General features: G+C 43.9%; 1 protein-coding gene across 1 annotated transcript in view; it reads left to right on the top strand.

Annotated features, from left to right (window-relative positions):
• The window catches only part of RXFP2 (relaxin family peptide receptor 2), a 216,408-nt gene that overhangs the window by 51,841 nt on the left and 142,977 nt on the right, over positions 1-21,590 (top strand). Inside the window, exon 3 of the mRNA XM_040340452.1 lies at positions 20,414-20,519. Coding sequence (XP_040196386.1) covers positions 20,414-20,519 — 106 coding nt within the window. The remainder of the gene's footprint in view (positions 1-20,413; positions 20,520-21,590) is intronic.

The following is a 21,590-nucleotide window of genomic DNA, read 5'->3' as shown; positions in this document are numbered from 1 at the left end:
CTAGAGCTTTCTTTTGGTGGTATTTGATCACCACTGCGGTTTTAATTTGTTTGCGCTATAAACAAAAAAAGAACGACAATTTTGAAAAAAAAACAATATTTTTCCTTTTTGCTATAATAAATATCCCCAAAAATATATAAAAATACATTTTCTTCCTCAGTTTAGGCCAATACATATTCTTCTACATATTTTCAGTAAAAAAAAATCACAATAATCGTATATTGATTGGTTTGCGCAAAAGTGATAGCATCTACAAAAAAGGAGTAGTTTTATGGCATTTTTATTTATAATTTTTTTTTTTTACTAGTTATGGTGGTGATCTGCGATTTTTATCATGGCTGCGACATTATGGCGGACACATCGGACACTTTTGACGCTATTTTGGGACCAATGTCATTTATACAGCGATCAGTGCTATAAAAATGCACTGATTACTGTGTAAATGACACTGGCAGGGAAGGGGGTTAAACACTAGGGGGAGATGAAGGGGTTAAGTGTGTCCTAGGGAGTGATTCTAACTGTGTGGGGGCTGGGCTACATGTGACACAACAGTAATCACTGCTCCCGATGACAGGGAGCAGAACATCAGTGTCTTGTCACAAGGCAGAACAGGCATCCCCCAGTTCTGCATCTCCGTGACACAATCGCAGAACACCGGTAGACATCAAGTCTGCATGTCTCGCAGGCACGATCACGGAGCTCGTGGCGCGCGCGCGCCTGCATGGCAGCAATTTCAAAGCAACGTACCCATACGTTGCTTTGCGGACACCAGCCATTATGCCAACGTACAGTGATGAAAATAAGTATTTGAACACCCTGCTATTTTGCAAGTTCTCCCACTTGGAAATAATGGAGGGGTCTGAAATTCTTATCGTAGGTGCATGTCCACTGTGAGAGACATAATCAAAAAAAAAAATCCAGAAATCACAATGTATGATTTTTTTTAACTATTTATTTGTATGATACAGCTGCAAATAAGTATTTGAACACCTGAGAAAATCAATGTTAATATCTGGTACATTAGCCTTTGTTTGCAATTACAGAGGTCAAACATTTCTTGTAGTTTTTCACCAGGTTTGCACACACTGGAGGAGGGATTTTGGCCCACTCCTCCACACAGATCTTCTCTAGATCAGTCAGGTTTCTGGGCTGTCGCTGAGAAACACGGAGTTTGAGCTCCCTCCAAAGATTCTCTATTGGGTTTAGGTCTGGAGACTGGCTAGGCCACGTCAGAACCTTGATATGCTTCTTACAGAGCCACTCCTTGGTTATCCTGGCTGTGTGCTTCGGGTCATTGTCATGTTGGAAGACCCAGCCTCGACCCATCTTCAAAGCTCTAACTGAGGGAAGGAGGTTGTTGCCCAAAATCTCGCAATACATGGCCCCGGTCATCCTCTCCTTAATACAGTGCAGTCGCCCTGTCCCATGTGCAGAAAAACACCCCCAAAGCATGATGCTACCACCCCCATGCTTCACAGTAGGGGTGGTGTTCTTGGGATGGTACTCATCATTCTTCTTCCTCCAAACACGGTTAGTGGAATTATGACCAAAAAGTTCTATTTTGGTCTCATCTGACCACATGACTTTCTCCCATGACTCCTCTGGATCATCCAAATGGTCATTGGCAAACTTAAGACGGGCCTTGACATGTGCTGGTTTAAGCAGGGGAACCTTCCGTGCCATGCATGATTTCAAACCATGATGTCTTAGTGTATTACCAACAGTAACCTTGGAAACGGTGGTCCCAGCTCTTTTCAGGTCATTGACCAGCTCCTCCCGTGTAGTCCTGGGCTGATTTCTCACCTTTCTTAGGATCATTGAGACCCCACGAGGTGAGATTTTGCATGGAGCCCCAGTCCGAGGGAGATTGACAGTCATGTTTAGCTTCTTCCATTTTCTAATGATTGCTCCAACAGTGGACCTTTTTTCACCAAGCTGCTTGGCAATTTCCCCGTAGCCCTTTCCAGCCTTGTGGAGGTGTACAATTTTGTCTCTAGTGTCTTTGGACAGCTCTTTGGTCTTGGCCATGTTAGTAGTTGGATTCTTACTGATTGTATGGGGTGGACAGGTGTCTTTATGCAGCTAATGACCTCAAACAGGTGCATCTAATTTAGGATAATAAATGGAGTGGAGGTGGACATTTTAAAGGCAGACTAACAGGTCTTTGAGGGTCAGAATTCTAGCTGATAGACAGGTGTTCAAATACTTATTTGCAGCTGTATCATACAAATAAATAGTTAAAAAATCATAAATTGTGATTTCTGGAAAAAAAAATTTTGATTATGTCTCTCACAGTGGACATGCACCTACGATGACAATTTCAAACCCCTCCATGATTTCCAAGTGGGAGAACTTGCAAAATAGCAGGGTGTTCAAATACTTATTTTCCTCACTGTATATCTACTGGCGGTGGTCGGCAAGTGGTTAACAGGCAGTTAGGCAGGGTACATAGGGCCGTTTATAGTCGTTTCTAGGCAGTTGAAATTAGAAGCATTTTTTGGAAGCATTCAGGACAGATGTTCAGAAGCATTTGAAACGCCTGTAACAGCTTGTAAACGCGTATAAATGCAGTAACTCATCTTTAGTCGCTTTTCATTTACAGGCATTTTTCATTTTTTGACTATTTGAAAAAACAAAATTTTAAACACAAACGCAGCTAAACGTTGCATGTAAACGAGGCATGTAAACGCAGCAAAACTGACATTTTTAAACATTTGTTACTATCTGTCAAGTTAAATCATTCAGGAGAGGTTGTAACACCACCCGTGTACATTAAGCCTAATCTTGCACCTCTACAAATGACTAAAAAGAAATATATAAGGAGAAGTTGGATAGTTTCCAGAAAAACAGATAATCGGGTCTCCCAGTCCCAGGTATTATTAAAAGAAAAAGAAGGGTCAAGAGAGAATTCAAATGGGATTTTGAAGGGAGACACCAGTACTGTTTTTGAAGGTAAGCACAAAGAACAAAATTATTTAGAAAAATATAAATTTTAATACATCATATAAAAATACACAATACATTGATTTACATAGACTGTAAAAGCGTTTGGGAAACAAGATACTTGGTTGTGCATCTAGACAACATGTTTCACACAGTTTTGCTTCATCAGGGCCTGACACTCATCTTTAGTTTCCTCTGGTCTGTACAGGACATAAGAATATGTCGTTAGTATCAAACAGGTAAAAGAGAAGAAAAAGTTTTACAGGATTTCATCATTACATAATGTAATATTGCATATATATTAGCAGTAAAAACTGCTCTGTGCTCACCTAGTCCGAAAGAGTTGGATGTGTCGCACACCGCTTAGCACATGCGTTTAGTGCCAGTAGGACAACCACTGTGAATATCCCGGAGTCAGAACCACCGTGCAGGTATGTGAGGATATTAGACCATTTCAGCCGGACAATCAAAGGATTATAAAGTTCTAGAAATTCAAAGAATTAATGATGATAGTAATGATGGAAATAATATACTGTTTAATTTAATTTAATTTAACCAGAGGAGCTACTAACATCCCTTAGATGGCCAAGGGCTCATACTCAAAATAGGCAAATAAGATAAGCAATTTTAAATTTAAACTTAATTTTTGATGGAATTGATGCCAACATCAGGACATTGTATTAAAGTATATTATATCTTTTTTTTATTTTTAATATTATAATTAATTCCTCTTTTGCAGGTCTCTCTCTCTCTCTCTCTCTCTCTCTCTCTCTCTCTCTCTCTCTCTCTCTCTCTCTCTCTCTCTCTATCTATCTATATCTATATATACAGTATATATATATATATATATACAGTATATATATATATATATATATATATATATATATATATATATATATATATATATATAAACAAAAATATCCTTGGTGTATAGGTATTCTTATAGGGCCACCAATTTGATAGGTAGATAAGGATTATCAATAGTAAAAAATTATAATAAAAAGCCAGGCAGTAAATATCTAAATGTTCTAATAACATATAAGGAGATAGGAGGGAAAAGAATCACATACTCCTCCTCTCCATGATAGAGCCTATATGGAATGCTCTGATTTAATGGCATCATATAGGTCCATATTACTAGACCAGAGCCATAGATTATAACGGCACATACAGGGAAAGCACAGAGTAACCTCCAGTAATAAGGCCAATGCACACTGAGTAGTAATCATATAAAGAGAGCACTACTCGTGGCCAACATAGATATATAATGACCCAACATATTACAAATTCTTGAAAATAAGGAATTAATACCTATAATAGTTCCCAAACAAGGGAGGAGGAAGCAAATAAGTATTGTCCTGCGGCAGCGTGTTGATCCCCATCCGAGCTAGTAGCACAAAGGCAGTGTGTGTCGGCAATAACGCCAACAGTGCCATCCTTTATGCGAATGGTCTCACCGGAAGTGAAGGGTCACAGATGACCCCTGACATCACTTCTGGTCCGGGTGTCCCTGGTGGCGCATGCACATATGCGTCAGATGGACAGACGCATGGTGCTGGCACATTCCATCACACGCTGAGAGCGTGGACAGGAAGTGAGTAGGGAAAAGAAAGTTCCCTACTCTTCCCAGGGACACAAATATCCACCCATCACCAACGGCACAGAAAAGTGGCACAAGAAGCACCAAAAACAGACAGACTACAAAATAATAACAAAAGATAGATGACGATCTCATATTTCAAAAATGTTAATATATATATAAAAAATGAACAATAACAGTATAGTCTGTCTGTTTTTGGTGCTTCTTGTGCCGCTGCACGGCACTGTATGCCGTTGATAATAGTGCAGCGCAAAAAAGGGCAATTCCATCATGATATAATAACAAAAAATATGAAGAAAGTCCATAATGTGCTCTGGTGCAACATAAATAATCCAACAATGGAAATAAGTGCACAAAAAATCCAAGAGTGATGTCCAGAAAAGAAGAAACCTCCACCAAATGGAAAGGATGGCCTCTCACCTTACTCCCCAGACCAACAAAGGGTCAATCAGCATAGATAAAGCACAGCCAGCTTCCTGCTCTCAGGGATGTCAGCAATATGTAAAGACTCGCTCAATCACGCTGTATTGGAAAAGATCTCATGACCGGAGGTCCTCTAAAAGAGTCTTCATATGATCCCAAAGCAAAGCTCGTCAACCAGCCGATACTCCACGAAAGGGGCGCACCCCATGAAACCATGCGTGGCTTACAAGGAGTCACAACAGCAAGAGAAAGGCACGGAGAAGGAGACCACACCTGCTCCACGGTTCCAAAGAAGTCACAAGAGCCCAGCAGAGTCTCGATAGCCAGACAGCTCACAGCCCTCCCTCTCTCCAGGAACACCTCATGGACACCTGCTGGCTGCTCTTTTCAGGCCTCCTCATAAGCGGGTTAACCCTTACTGTATATTCTGTTGAGGTGTTTTTTGAATTTTACCTTAAGTGCTGGTTTGCATATTTTTATAGTTGTGTGTTGTTTTCCAGCGCTGAATAACTTTCTATTTACTGTATGCCGTTGGACACCTTTTTTATGTGACGTTGGTGATGGGTGGATATTTGTGTGTCCCTGGGAAGAGTAGGGAACTTTCTTTTCCCTACTTACTTCCTGTCCACGCTCCCAGCGTGTGATGGTACAGACCAGAGGAAACTGAAGATGAGTGCAAGGCCCTGATGAAGCACAACTGTGTGAAACATGTTGGCTAGATGCACAACCAAGCATCTTGTTTCCCAAACGCTTTTATGGTCTATGTAAATCAATGTATTGTGTATTTTTATATAATGTATTAAAATGTATATTTGTCAGGGCACAGACCTTTTACGGTCTCTTTCCCTAGTTGGTCCTGGGTGGAATCGAATCCAGGATCTCTCCATTGAAGGTCCAGCTCTTTTGTCTCTGAACCACTGCTCAGTTCTATTCTGTGTGCTGTCCATTGGAGCCTGGTTCTGAAACCTGTACTTCTGTGGACCAATCAGTGGCCAGTGCGGCCTATTTAAGCCAGCCCCTTCCCCTTTGCTAATTGCTGGTTCGTTGTCAGCTTTACCCTGTGAGAGAACCTTGGAAACCTGTATTCCCAGACCTGCTTGACCCGGATTGGACCTTGACTATTCTCTGCCGTCTCCTACCCTTGACCCCTGCCTGCTTATCGGATTTGCTGTTGTCTCCTGCCCCTTGACCTTGGCTTGCTCTCACGGACTTCCTCTGATCTCTCCAACTCCTGACCCACGGCCTGTGACCCGGATTTGCCTTGTTTCCTGTTTGCCCCTTCTGGACTTACCTGCCTGTTCCTGCCTGATCAACGACTGTCTCCAGTCCTCTGCACCTGCCCTGCTTTCGTCAGCTGCACCAGGTCTGCCTACCAGTTCCCGGCACCGGTGTCTCCTTGTGCCGTCCCTCCTCTGTTCTAACTCCAGGGAGTGGTCTGCACAGGGTCGCAAAGGTGAGCCGCCCTCAGCATCTTGGCCTCGGTAAGTAACGTTCCTGACAATATTTCTCTAAATAATTTTGTTCTTTGTGCTTACCTTCAAAAAGTACTGGTGTCTCCCTTTAAAATCCCATTTGAATTGAGAACCCTGTTCTCTCTTGACCCTTTGTGTTCTTTTAAATGACTAAAAAGGTAAGCAGTGGAAATAAGACCCTTCCTTCATCCTAACCTTCTGGTTTCTCCATGGGCCTCATAGTCCTTTTGGGACTCTTTGCAGAAGTAAGTCTGCACAAGTAGGATGTTCTTTTTTAGGTCTTACCCTACTACAGGGAGCTTAAAGTGATTTTCAAGGCAGAGTTTTTTTTAATTTTAATGCATTCTATGCATTAAGATAAAAAACCTTCTGTGTGTAGCAGCTTCCCTCAGCCCCCCTAATACTTACCTGAGTCTGATCTTCCTCCAGTGATGTGCTCGCCTTGGCCGCCCAGGACTCTCCCTCCTGAGTGGTTGAGGAACAGCAGCGGTGCCATTGGCTCCTGCTGCTGTCAATCAAAGTTAGTTAGCCAATCAGGAGAGAGAGGGGGCGAGCCGAGCCACAGCTCCATGTCTGAATAGACACACAGAGCACCAGCTCGGCTCGGGTACATCTGTAGCAAGCCACTTTCTGTGGGGACACTCAACAGGAGGGAGGGGCCAAGTGAGACAGTGAGGGACCCGAAAAAAGGAGGATCTGGACTGCTCTGTGCAAATCCACTGCGTAGAGCAGGTAAGTATAATGGCCCGGATTCACAAAGCACTTGCGCCGACGTATCTCAAGATACGCTGCGTAAGTGCAAATATGTGCCGTCGTATCTGTGCGCCGGACCCACAAACTAAGATACGCCTAAAAATAGGCTTCATCCCGCCGACGTAACTTGCCTACGCCGCCGTAGCATGGGCGTATATTTAGGCTGGACACATGGTGGCGCTCCCATTGATCAGCCATTCAAATATGCAAATTAGGAAAATACGGCGATTCACGAACGTAAGTGCGTCCGACGCAGGCTACGACTGGTGCGCGTAAGTTGTACGTCCGGCGTAAAGTTAAGCCCCATAAAGGAGGTGTAACCCAGCAGCAGACATGCAAAGGTCTGCACCAAGGAATACAAGCCGGCGTATTTTACGTAGTTTACATTGGACGTGAGTCTGGCTGGGCGTAGGATACGTTCATGGCGTAGGCAGTGATCCGGCGTATCTTAGGCAGTTGTTCCGACGTGGTTGTGAGCATGCGCAAGGGGATGCGTCCATGGCACGACGCATGCGCAGTTCGTTAAACGTACTTGTCTGACGCTCGGACCATCATTTACATGGGGTCACGCCTCATTTGCATGGGTTTGCATGGGTCAAGCCCACTTCCACCTACGCCGGCCTGCGCCTTCGAAACCTACGCCACGCCGGCGCAGCGTGGGGAGCACTGGCTTCCTGGATTCCATGCTTGCCTCTCTGCGCTGTGTCGGCGTAGCGCACAGGGGTGATGCGCTGCGGCGGCGTAATGTACGCCACTGTCTGTGAATCCGGGCCTATGTTTTTGTTTTGTTTTTTAAATAAAAAAAATAAAACAAGACTTTACAATCACTTTAAGATGATTTTTCATGGAATAGAGGGCTAAGCCATCAAGCAATATAAAATAAGCAAAAACAACTACATATGTGTAATTGGATTTTCATTGTTTCCTCCATGTACTGCTTGTCTTAGGCCCACATACTTTCCTTCGTTTTGTCCTGCTACTGTTAAAACAAATGCTGGGTTGGACTGAGTTGGAGTAAGTATCCTAAATGCGGAAAAGTATTTGAGAAAGTTTTTAGTTCTTCTGTTACTCCTTGGCACTACAGCCCATTAAATATATACAAAATAGTACTTCCAAACATTTTCTTAAACACTAACCATCTCTATTTGGCGCGCAGGCCTCCCGCACAGCCAAGGAGAAGCACAGGGATGGAGCGGAGAGACTTTTCTCCAGAGTACTGGATGCGGGTCCCGGCGCTCTCCCGGAGAGACAGAGCGAGCTGGCCGGGGGAATATCTGATACGGACGATACTGTCCCTCTGGAGGATGGCGGAGGCCCGGAATTCCTATGGAGCGCCGTGAGTACTCCTAATAGCAACCCCACTAGGCCGCAGTCTCTCCCCAGCCCTGCCTCTGATAGTGAGCCCTCACTTAGAGACATTTTTGCGGCCATTACCACGTGCAATACCTCCCTAGCTGCCCTGACTGCTGACATCAAAGGGGTTAAAGCGGAAATAACATTTTTGAGGCAAGATGCACAAAAATTGAGGGAAAGAACCTCTGCTGCAGAGGGCAGGATAAGCTCCATTGAGGATGACATGGCCCCCATGCAAAGAGATCTCTCATATAATAACCATCTCCTCACTCAACACTCATCCCGATTAGAGGAATTAGAGAACAGAATGAGAAGGAATAACGTGAGACTGGTTGGTTTGCCTGAAAGAGCTGAAGGAAAGGACCCTGTTGAGTTTATTGAAAACTGGCTGGTGTCTGCTTTTGGCAAAGAAGCTTTCACTCCATTATTCTCAGTTGAGAGAGCACACAGAGTGCCTTCTCGGCCTCTGCCACCGGGGGCCCCTCCAAGACCCTTTCTGTTTAAATTGCTCCATTATAAAGATAGGGATGCTATACTGCGCAATGCTAGGCTTAAACCTGAAGCCATGAAGATTGATAATGCTAAAATCTCCTGCTTCCCTGACTTCTCTGCTGAGCTACAAAAGCAACGTGCAAAGTTTATAGACATTAAACGCCGCCTCAGAGCTCTAGATGTAAAATATGCTATGCTATACCCCTCCAAGCTAAGGGTGGAAGCTCTAGGCTCCGTTCACTTTTTTGACCTTCCGTCTTCGGCCGCACAGTGGCTGGACAGAGAGGAACGCTCAATCCGTGATGGTCGCATCCAACGCCGCGCTCAACAGGACGGGTAATACTCTGATTTAATTATCGCTGACAACTACCTGTTTGTTCCTATTCCAAGGCGGAGAAGCTGCTGATGTTTAATCCACATTTTACTAATTGGGCTACTTTGTTTTAGCTGCTGAGAAGTTTGAACACTTTGGTGCACTTCCACTGTTGCCCCCATGTGGATTTGGCTGCGGCCCCACCTTGCCTACGAGCACATAAGTTTGGCCATGTTGGCCTATGGTTATATGACTTTGTTTTTTCTTCTACTATCCCTTCATCTTCTGTGCAACCTCGCTGGAGGACCACCTCGATTCGTCGTGTACCACTCCCATCCTGAACTTGCCACCCCTCTTGTGACTACCTCAACTGCGTATTGCTCATTGCTCTCTGTATCGTTCCTACTACTGGTGCTGCACCTTCCTACCCCGATACATATCTCTTGCATCTGCCGGAGGTCGGATGCCCATTTTCTCCTTGCCGGTCTGATCTACCACCCTCATACTCAGTATGATAGTACTGTTATTACCATGCATGTTTTACCTGTTTCTAAACTACAATGGCTGCATTGACTAGATTTGTGTCTTGGAATGTGAGGGGTTTAAACAACCCGGTTAAGCGCCTGGCCGTGCTCCGTACGGTCAAGCGAATAGCTGCTGATATTATTTGTCTGCAGGAGACTCACCTCCCCCCGACCTCCACACCCCAATTTGCGGTAAGGCAATTTAGCCACCAATTTCATTCTACCTTCTCAGTGTACTCGAGGGGGGTGAGTATCCTGGTCAAGCAGGGCGCGCAGTTTACGGTCCTGAAAACACAAATTGACCCCGATGGGAGGTATATCTTTATCTTATGCTGTATACACGGTACTAAATGTATTTTGGCTGGAATATATATTCCTCCTCCGTTTTCATCTAGTATATTGAAGGTATTGACAGATTTCATGGCCCGCTTTACGGGAATACCTGTATTAGTGATCGGTGATTTTAATAACTGTCTGGATAATACTAGGGATAGAATGTCTGCACAAGGAGAAGTGGGAGTACGGGGAGGGAGCGGGCCTACTTCGTTTGCCCGCTTAATAGCGGAAATGGGCCTCACAGATGTCTGGAGAGCTCATAACCCGGAGGCCAGGGTTTACTCCTGTCAATCGGCCTCTATTGGTTGCTTGTCCAGAATTGACCTTGGTTTGGGGAATGATTTGCTCCTACCAATGTTAGAGTCCTCCCAGTACCACCCCAGGCAGGTCTCGGACCACTCCCCATTGTCAATAGACATCAGGTGTGGAGCCCGCAGGGGTAATACCCTTTGGAAGCTCAACCCCTTCTGGCTATCGCTTATTCCAGATCCAGATCCTATCCCGGAGCTACTCACAAATTTCCTTGAACGAAATTTGAACACGGCAACATTGAACGTGGTATGGGATACGATTAAAGCCTTCCTCAGAGGCCAATTCATTAGGGAAATTTCCAAGGTCAAAACGTCCACAAAGAAATGGGAGATGTCGGTGCTGGAGGAGGTAGGATCCTCTGAAAGCAGATATATAGCTGACCCCACGGACGATAATAGACGTTCGTGGCTAGCGGCACAAACCTTACTTAAAGACCTATCCATGCAGTTAGCTGAAAATAAACGTTTCTTCCTACAGCAGAGCCACTTTGAAGAGGGTGAAAACACAGGTCACATGTTAGCACTACTAGCTAGATCACAACAATCATCCTCTCACATTACGTCGATCACGAATCACGCGGGGACTCCGTGTCACTCAACTAAGGAAGTCATAGAGACCTTCAAACTCTTTTTTCAGGAAGTATACTCTTCCAAAGTTAACCCCACTCAGGCCGAGATTTACACGTTTCTAGACAAATACCCCATTCCATCTTTGTCTGCTTCGGATGTTGCCCTGCTCAATGCTCCTCTAACAGAGGAGGAATTACTAGAAGCACTAGCACACTCGAAAAATGGTCGAGCCCCGGGGGCTGACGGGTTACCATCCGAAGTGTACAAAAGATATGCTGCCCAACTCCTCCCTACTCTTCTTAAAGTCTATAATCATGCACTTGACACGGGTTTCCTTCCCCCATCCATGAATGAGGCCCTTGTGGTGGTCCTGTTGAAACCTGGTAAGGATCCCTTGTCACCGGATTCCTATAGGCCGATCTCACTTCTGACATGTGATGTCAAGCTGTTGGCCAGGGCTCTGGCTAGCAGGTTGGCTAAATGCATACAAAAAGTGATTCACAGAGATCAGTCGGGGTTTATCCCGACGAGGTCAACTTCGCAGAACTTGCGCAGACTTTTCTTAAACTTGCAAATTCCCCCGGACAATGTAGGAAATAGGGCGGTTCTATCGTTGGACGCCGCCAAGGCGTTCGACAGCGTAGAATGGCCCTATCTTTGGGAAGTCCTGAGTCGATTTGGGGTGGGATCCACGTTTTTGAAGTGGGTTCAGCTGTTGTATAGTTCCCCGTCGGCGAGAATGCGCGTCAACGGGGAAGTATCAGAACCCTTCCATCTTGCTAGGGGCACCCGGCAGGGGTGCCCTTTGTCGCCCCTGTTGTTTGCCCTGGCTCTCGAACCACTGGCCATTCACATCAGGCATATGCAGGAAATAGTGGGGTTTCAGAGAGGACCTAGGAAAGATGTTGTCTCCCTTTATGCGGATGACACTCTAATATACTTGGGAGATACAGACGGCTCTTTAAAAAATGTTATGAACCTAATTGCTGGCTTCGGTCGGCTCTCGGGTTTCTCTATTAACTGGAATAAATCGGTCCTTATGCCCTTAGATCCCCTGCCGGGTCCATTGCCTGACTGCGCAAGGGACATTGCTGTGGTGGATGAATTTCGTTATTTGGGCATACAGGTCACACCACTCCCGCTTCAATACCTAGACAGGAATCTATCTCCACTACTACAAAAACTCCGCCTAAAATGCTCAGCCTGGAGGAAATTGCCACTGTCTGTGACTGGTAGAGTCAATTTAATTAAGATGGTTTGGGCGCCTCAGCTCCTGTACATCTTTCACAACTCTCCAATTTGGATTACACACAAATGGTTTACTCAGATAGACTCTCAGTTTAGGGAACTAATCTGGGGGGGAAAAGTGGCTCGTATTAGTCTACACTCACTGCAACTTACAAAAGATCAAGGGGGCCTCGCGGTCCCACACTCGAGGTTCTATTTTATAGCCTCACAGCTCCAGCATCTTGGTAATTGGGCTGTGGTTGATGACTCGGATCCGATCAGGTCATTGATAGTCCCAATAGATTCGGCACTCCCGGCACTGGTGTATCTGGAGGCTGGTCTTACCCAGTTCCCTGATACTCTTCCCACGATAACTCTATTGAACACTCTATGGAAATATGTGAGAAACACTTTTAAACTTAAAGCGATCTGCCAGTTCACTCCAATTTGGAGAAATAAATACTTAGGAGAGCTCTTTACACTGAAGGGCTTCGGCCCATGGGAGAGGCTCGGGATACATTATGTTACCCAGTTGTTCTCTGGCACTGTCTTTAAAACTTTTGCGGCCATGAAAGAGGACTTTGGGTTACATAACACCCAATTCTATCAATACCTACAGTTGAGACACGCAGTACAGTGTGAGGGTAGACTCTCCCCACTGATTGTGGTAGCGCACCCTCTGATGAGAGATGTGCTCTCCACGGAGGACAGGGCAGGTATGATTTCACGGGTATATGCAAGACTGCTCCAACACACTCATGATGCCAGTAAACTTCCCTGCAGACGTGGGTGGGAGCGTGACTTGGGACCTATAGATGGGGAAACCTGGGAGTTGTGTCTGACATCCGCCCCCTTAGTCTCAGTCTCTGCATCTCAAAGACTATCACATTTATATTTACTACATAGGGTGTACAGGACCCCAGCCAGGCTACACAAATGGGGCTTTAGGGACACCCCCTTGTGCCCAAAATGCACTGCACAAACTGGTGATCTGCTACACATGATGTGGAAGTGCCCCAAGTTATTCCGGTATTGGAAATTCGTTCTGGATACTATAGCTCAGGTGTTTCAGATACCAGTTATTACTGATCCAGTGGTTTGCCTCCTTGGTGCCTTGGAACTACCTGACCTTCCCCCAAATGGCCATACCGCAGTGCTAAGATTGCTCTATCTTGCCCGCAAAGAGATAGCTAAACTATGGATAACCCCTAGGGTACCAACAGGCACACAATGGGTGACACAGGTCAACAGTATTTTAATACGCGAAAAGTTAACATACCAACATCGGGGTGCATTAAAGAAATTTTATTCTATGTGGCAGCCATGGCTAGATGTGCCGGGACTAGGCCCCTTGCAGTTGGTGAGGGACAGATTATTGCAGGGATAAAATGCCTTTGTTTCAGGGTGTGGGAATGCAACTGCGCTGTGAATAGAGAGAGAGAGAGTGGGGCATGCTACACCACTCATTGGAGAACCCAAAGAGGTGCTGAGAACATAATGGTGGTCCACAGTTCTTTTTTCTCTTTCTTTTCCCCTCTTCTTCCTTATCTTTTTCTTCCTTTTTTCTCTCTTTCTCACTCTTTTTCACTACCTGTCTCCCCTCCTCCCTTTGCTCTCAACCTTAGTTTGTGAAACTTCTTCTCACCCCCTGAGATTGCAGTCGGATGCTTCTGTGCACAGTCAGACTACATTCACCAGGGTAATAAAGCATACTGATTGTAGTATTGTAAAGTGTAACACTTTCTCATAACTGCCTTGTTTACGTTTATGTTGGCAGGTATGCCATTAGAGTACATTGGTATTAGACCGAAACTTAATATACGCTGATATAAGATTGTATCCTGACCCTTTTTGCTTTTTTCCTGTATACTGCAAATGATACTTACCTGTCTGTGTGCAACCATGTGATTGTATCTCTATTTTTCTACAATAAACTTGTTTTTTGATTTAAAAAAAAACCATCTCTATTTGACATTTGCTGAGCACGTATTTACAGCCCAATAGCAATCTCTTTTCCAGGGAAATACATTTTCTGAGCTAGGTAGCATTTTTCTATTTATGAGGGATGTGAAAGAGCAATGTTCTTAGCCAACCATGCGTAAAAACTATTTTTGTAAGAAATAAATAATGTTCAAACTCCTTTTCTTACTTATGTACTGTTTCAATGGTTGAAGATTAATATATTTAGGCTATATTAAATCTTAGGTTTTTTTTAAGCAATGTCTGCAGCTGATTTATTCACTTACGGAGCATGTGGCTTCTTAATCTTTTATTCTTCCCTATGTTCCAGCTGAAGCTGGTGCCATGACCCTTGATCCAGCTTTCAGTTTTCAGGGTGGCTTCATTCTCTTTCAGCATCCAATGGAGCCACCGTTGCATGCAGGGGCTAAAGTTGTGTCTCTCTACACTGTGTGCAGCAATAGAAAAACACAGCCCCATAGCCCAGTATGGTAAGATACTCCCCTGCTCCTCCCTTCAAGTTAACAGACTGGCTCAAAACAGCACAGTCTACTGTTAACTCTATCCTGTAATGACAGAAAGTTCAGGGAAGCAGCAAGGCGAGTGTAGAAGCAAGCAGTATTGAAAGCTGAAACCTGAAAGTGCTGGGTTAAGAATTTTAACAAATAGTGTACTGTAGAGTGTTTATTTTATTGTGCTCAATGTGTTAAACTAAAAAATTATGAGAGTTTAATACCATTTAAAAAAAAAAAAGGAGAAGTGTTACTGAGCTTTTTAGGTCATAGCTTTCTTGTGGATCACAGGAGTGTACTTACTTTTTCCCTTCTGTGATCCAGAGTCAGCCTACAGCAGACTGTTGCCCACTATTAACTAAAGTGGCAGAGCTGCTACAGACTCTGGGAGGATCTAAACAATATTGTCAGAGTGAGATCCAGAGCCAGCTGCGCCCACCCCTCTCCAGCTCAGAGCTCCAGTGAGCGCTGGAGAAGCAGAGTAGAGAGTGGTAACTGATAGTCACTGCTCTCTGCTCTGAGCAGACTAAGAACTGAGTGATCAGCACTCATGTGTTGACTCATTTCTTAGGCTTAGAGCCAATGTGGGACAGATGCAGATGCACATTGATGCTGTTGCATAAAGGTGAGTATGTGTGTTTGTTTACAAACATCTCTAATGTTGGTGCTGTTTCCCGCCATGTTGGGGTTCCACAATTACTGCAATTCCATAAAATATGATAGTCAAATTAACTGGATCATGTTCAGCCTGTTACTGGCATCTATGTGGTGTGAGGTGGTGGATTGTCTCATGCTGCACTGTTCTGACAAAAAATGTACCGTATGCAGTACCTTTTTCGACACACCACCTGGGCAACACAATGGTGTGAACCAGCCATATAGAAGACATTGTCATGTGGTGAGACTGCCCTTAAATAGCCATCCAACACAACCCACATCTTTTAAGCTGACAGGCTCAGAGAAGCATACTGATAGTGGAGGCATTGCGGGCCAGACAGAGTGAGCCAAAGGGCCAGATGTGGCCAGCAGCACATGCTGTCCTATGAAAGTATGGTGGTATTTAGAAATCTGGTGTGTTTCGGTAAACCAGAACATGATTGGGTAATCTCTGGTCAGTAAGAGCATGAATACCTTAACAAAAATGGCACCACTAGCTTCCTGATGACACATTATTTAAGTGAAACGCGTTGAGGCATAGTGGTGCAACGCACATGTCACTTCCTGCCACTTGGATGATCACATCCGAGGACTGGAACAAATGCTGGCTTCTCTGAACGGAGCGACGTGAAAGCTATAGATATGGATTGCTGGTTAGACTGGATTGTAAATGTGAGTTGAGTTTTTATACCGGATGTTTTTATAAATTGAATAAATATGTTGCACAATGATGGCAATTTCTGATTATATGACTGAGTGAAAGGGGAGATCATAAAATTGGACACAAGATCCCTGATGGATTGGATAATTACACTTATTTTGGATGGTTATCTGGTGAGCGAAAATTTTAAATGGTGGAGGAATAAACACAATATTTGTGGTGGACAGCATGCACAAGCACTGAACTGGATAATATTATTCAAAGGAGAGTGATTACATGCTAGAAATCATGACCTTGCATGGATGGACATTTTATGTTAATATTTTAGAATTTATGTTTTAATATTTGGGCAGAGTATACAGTGGTGTTGGTTGATTTTCATAAGTACATTGATATATATTGTTCTAGCACCAGGGGTTAAGTCCTGGGGAAAAAAGTGTGGGAACTCCCACCCAAGATCCACTCCCCCACCAAAAGAAAAAAATATGATACGCTCATATGCATAATTACTAAACTGCATGTTTTTTTTTTTTCGATCCACTGTACCCTAGTAATCCTTTATGTTACTGCCCACTTCCTGTATATGGATTCATCGGGTAGTGTGCGGGTATTCCGTCACTTCCTCGATGCCGCAATGTCTCCTGGGAGCTTTTGTCATTAAACTCGCAGCAGACCTCCGCAATGTCTCCTGGGAACAATGACAAAAGCTCCCAGGAGACATTGCGGCATCGAGGAAGTGACGGAATACCCGCACACTACCTGATGAATCCATATACAGGAAGCGGCCAGTAACATAAAGGATTACTAAGGTTCGCCTGCCCCTGACAGTGACTCGAGCTGGGCATCACCGCTTAGTGAAGGATTGGCTCGGGCGGCTCGGCTGCTCTAGTCCTGCAAAGGGAACTGCATTCCTGCTGTGAAAAAAGTGCAGGAACCCCGTTCCCACGCGTTCCCGCAGGACTTGAGCCCAGTCTAGCATGGCCATTTATATATACCCTTGCAGGCACCTGCCTACAAACTCATTCTTCCCTCTCTCTCTACTTACAGGAGAATCAGCAGCAGGGGGACCCATAGGCTCTTGCTGCTGTCAGTAAAATCCTGTGAGCAGGGGGTGGAGGGCAGGGCTGACCCACACTGTGTGTCTATTAATGCAAACAGCCCAGATCGAGCATGCAGGAGTGTCCCCATAGCAAGCGGCTTGCTATGGGGGCATTAAAAGCAGAGAAGGAGCCAAGATCAGCAGCAGGGACCCCGGAACAGGAGGTTCAGGGCCTCTCTGTGCAAATTCTATGTTTATAATTTTTTAAAAAAAATTGCCTTTACGACCTTTTGAAAATAATATTTCCCACAAATCTCCTAACAGTAAGGGGGTTTGTGGAAGATGGGGATTTTAAAGTGCCCAAAAAGTTTGTTCAATCCAAAAAATCCATCTAAAAACAATATGCCTTATTTGTACAAAGATTTTTTTTAAAACAATTAAAGGTACAAAAGCTCTAAAAAGCATATTATCTTATACGTTATTCACATACAGTACATAAGTATCAACACAACATCAAAACAAATAGGAAAATAGTCATATATAATTTTCTACATACAGAGTAAATAAACAAAGGAAAAAATATGAGTTATATATACTGTAGCATTGTAAAATGGAGGGAAGGGGAAGGGATCAAGGAACCAGGGGAACCCAAAAAAAACTTTATGACCAGGTCATAGCTTAATTCCAGCATTTTATTTCTTGTTTTGTTCTGTCTTAGACAGTCAATAAGAGTTAGAACTCCTTGGGGGGGATTGGCTAATAACAGGAAGTTATAGGAATTCTCTCCAATAGGGACAGAGACGGCAAAAAAAAATGTGGGGATGAGTAACAACCGCTGTCTGAATATTCCTACCCCAGTGAAACCAGTTGCCCTCATATTTTTGTCCCGGTGACATTCTTAGGGAAATGTCATACATCTAGCAAAATGTAAAAATGGTTTAAACTCTTCCCCACCCAATCCAATTTTTTTTCTTTTTTAAGTGACTGGTGTGCAAGCAGGTAAAAATCATGTTCACGGTCTCTTTACCCTTTTCCTATTAATGGACCATGATATTCTATCAAATAAACTTATGAGAAGGTTTCCATAAACCAGCACTGCCCACCTTCCTCTTCTAATACTGGACACTGCAAAATAAATAAATCTTTCTTTTTCCACACTCTTCTTTCCCCATCCAGGTCACATTAACAGGGCAGGGCATTCACACCCTTTTTAGACGTGTCAAGTCACTTTAACTTATCAAGTGGTTGGTTGAAAATACTTTAAATAATGAGAGGCTTCTTGAATTTCCTGGTGAGAGTGTTGCCAACCCCCAAAGTGAAATTTACTGGCAAGATATCAACATTTACTAATGCCACCAATTTTTTACTGGCAAACATCATTACATTTACTGACAGAGCCACATTTTTTACTGGCACTGCAAAAAAGTTCCTTAAAATGCCAGTTGTATGTGCTAAACAGTGCAAATATCAATATTTAAACAATAAATATGTAGCTAGTGCTATTAGCAATGTGTTTAAATAAAAAAAAAATCTTCATTAACTTGGACATGGAACAGGGGTCAGAGGCTGTGTGGACATGGTACAGGGGTCAGAGGCTGTGTGGACATGGTACAGGGGTCAGAGGCTGTATCGACATGGTACAGGGGTCAGAGGCTGTGTTGACATGGTACAGGGGTCAGAGGCTGTATGAACATGGTACAGGGGTCAGAGGCTGTGTGGAAATGGTGCAGGGGTCAGAGGCTGTGTGGACATGGTATAGGGGTCAGAGTCTGTGTGGACATGGTACAGGGGGTCAGAGGCTTTGTGGACATGGTATAGGGGTCAGAGGCTTTGTGGACATGGTATAGGGGTCAGAGGCTGTGTGGACATGGTATAGGGGTCAGAGGCTGTGTGGACATTGTACAGGGGGTCAGAGGCTGTGTGGACATGGTACAGGGGTGAGTGGCTGTGTGGACATGGTACACAGGGTCAGAGGCTGTGTGGACATGATACAGGGGTCAGAGGCTGTGTGGACATGGTACAGGGGTCAGAGGCTGTGTGGACATGGTACAGGGGTCAGAGGCTGTATCGACATGGTACAGGGGTCAGAGGCTGTGTTGACATGGTACAGGGGTCAGAGGCTGTATGAACATGGTACAGGTGTCAGAGGCTGTGTGGACATGGTGCAGGGGTCAGAGGCTGTGTGGACATGGTATAGGGGTCAGAGTCTGCGTGGACATGGTACAAGGGGTCAGAGGCTTTGTGGACATGGTATAGGGGTCAGAGGCTGTGTGGATATGGTATAGGGCTCAGAGGCTGCGTGGACATGGTACAGGGGGTCAGAGGCTGTGTGGACATAGTACAGGGGGTCAGAGGCTGTGTGGACATGGTACAGGGGTGAGTGGCTGTGTGGACATGGTACACGGGGTCAGAGGCTGTGTGAACATGGTACAGGGGGTCAGAGGCGGTGTAGACATGGTATAGGGTCAGAAGCTGTGTGGACATGGTACAGGGATCCCAAGCCCGCAGCAATCTTTTTTAGGACCACCGCTGCCTGTTAAGGTACATTTACAGGCAGCCTGAAAATGGGCTGAAATTTACGGGCTGCTCATAAATTAACGGCTGTTGGCAACACTGCCTAGTGACGTGACACATAAATGGCTTCTCTCATTTTCATGTATGCATCGTTTCAAAGCAAATCCATTAAAGATTAGGTTGGACTATGCAATTTTTTACAATGTTTTAATTTTCTTTATTATTTTGGTAAAATTATGCATCTTATTATGCATTGGCGAGTTTTCCTAAAACTGGGGCACAGCTGTGCACAGTGACCAATCAGCCTCTAACTTAAACTTGTTCAATTCAGCTTCAAAAATAAAACCTAGAAGCTGATGTCTATGAATGCACACAGCTCGAGATTGAGTGGCTTACAATGGGGGCACTTAAAGAAGAGAAGGAGCCAAGATCACCAGCAGGGACCCCAGAACAGGAAATTCAGGGCCACTCTATGGAAAATCCATGTTTATTATTTAATAAAATAAATATATTTTGCGACTACTTTATAGCTAATATTCCAGCATTTTTTTCTTGTTTTGTTTTATCTTAGACAGAGTCACGAAGAGTTAGAACCTTTGCAATATTTTATTTGTTTTTCCAGGCGCCTGCATAAAAGTTACTATACTACAGAACACCAGAAGTTGAATGTCATGATAAAAAAAATATATAAATGTATGTTTATAATGTACACTTCCTTATCTCAGTGAATATGATTACTGTCAATTGCTTCTAGGTCTCTCCCAGTTCCCAGAGATTTGTGAGTGCAAAGACACAGAGCTGGAGTGTGCAGAGGCCAATTTACAAGCAGTACCACACGTGTCAAGCAATGTAACTCTTTTGTAAGTAGATTTCGGATTTCTATTAGCTTGTTATTTCCTTAATAATTCATCACTAACAACCCTCACTCAAAGTTGTCCATCCTGTCCAGACATATCCTGCCCATCATCATCTCTCCTCCCAAGAAAATACACATAAATTATTAACAGGCAATTTTGTTTTTGCTCAGGGTTATTGAAAAGTCTAACTGACCTTGAAACTCGATATCAGACTTGTCTGCTATTTAAAACGTATTGTGCTACAGTTGCGTGTACCATATAATAACAAATAATGCAAGAATATGCACTCGGATTGACATTATATAATACTGTGCATTGTTCTACGATGTCCTCAAGCATTTCATCCCATCACTTTTTAAGAATTGCCTTTATATAAGAAGTTGGTAAAATATTGAAAGTTGTCTCAATATGTATTTCCTTGAATTTCGTTAAATTAAGAGCTTCTAATGAGTGAAGCATGAAAGTTGAGTGCGTTGTCCTTGTTTCACTGATAAAAAGTCCTCATTAGAGGTGATTAAAAGCACAGATTTCCCAGTGGCAGATTGGCAAAGGAGAACTCACGTAAGATATCTACTTTGCATCAATTTGCCTAAATACACGACTGTGTGGTTTAATAATAGCATGTCCTTTAAATCTTAATGAGTTCATCAGTAATTTGCAGGGTTCCCAAATTAGAAAAAGGCCATTTTTTTTAAAACATAATAAATCCCTGCGTCACAGAAAAATCAGAGGATCATGGATATGTAGTCTTGACACAAGCATGAACTCCAATTCCATTTGACAGCTTCCATTTGACAGAAATTTCCCCAGAGGCATCTTAGAAGAAAAACGAACAGTGTTAGGATATAAAACAACCAGGACTTTTAAGTTGTAGTATGGCAGTGGGTGTAAATTAAAAACCAAATAAAAGAGACAGAGACAGACCATATAAAGCTCATACTTAATGGTCAGTCCGCCCCTGACTGTAACTGAGTCACTCAGGCACTGCCCGAGGGCCCCATGCCACTAGGGGGCCCCATCAGGGATGCCAGGCTCAGTAAAACCAGGGACAGTATGTAAAAATCTATGTTTTTT

Source organism: Rana temporaria, chromosome 2, assembly GCF_905171775.1.
Source record: "Rana temporaria chromosome 2, aRanTem1.1, whole genome shotgun sequence".
NCBI lineage: Eukaryota > Metazoa > Chordata > Amphibia > Anura > Ranidae > Rana > Rana temporaria.
The sequence above is the reverse complement of the archived record's forward strand: the minus strand, read 5'-3'. Positions and strand labels throughout refer to the sequence as shown.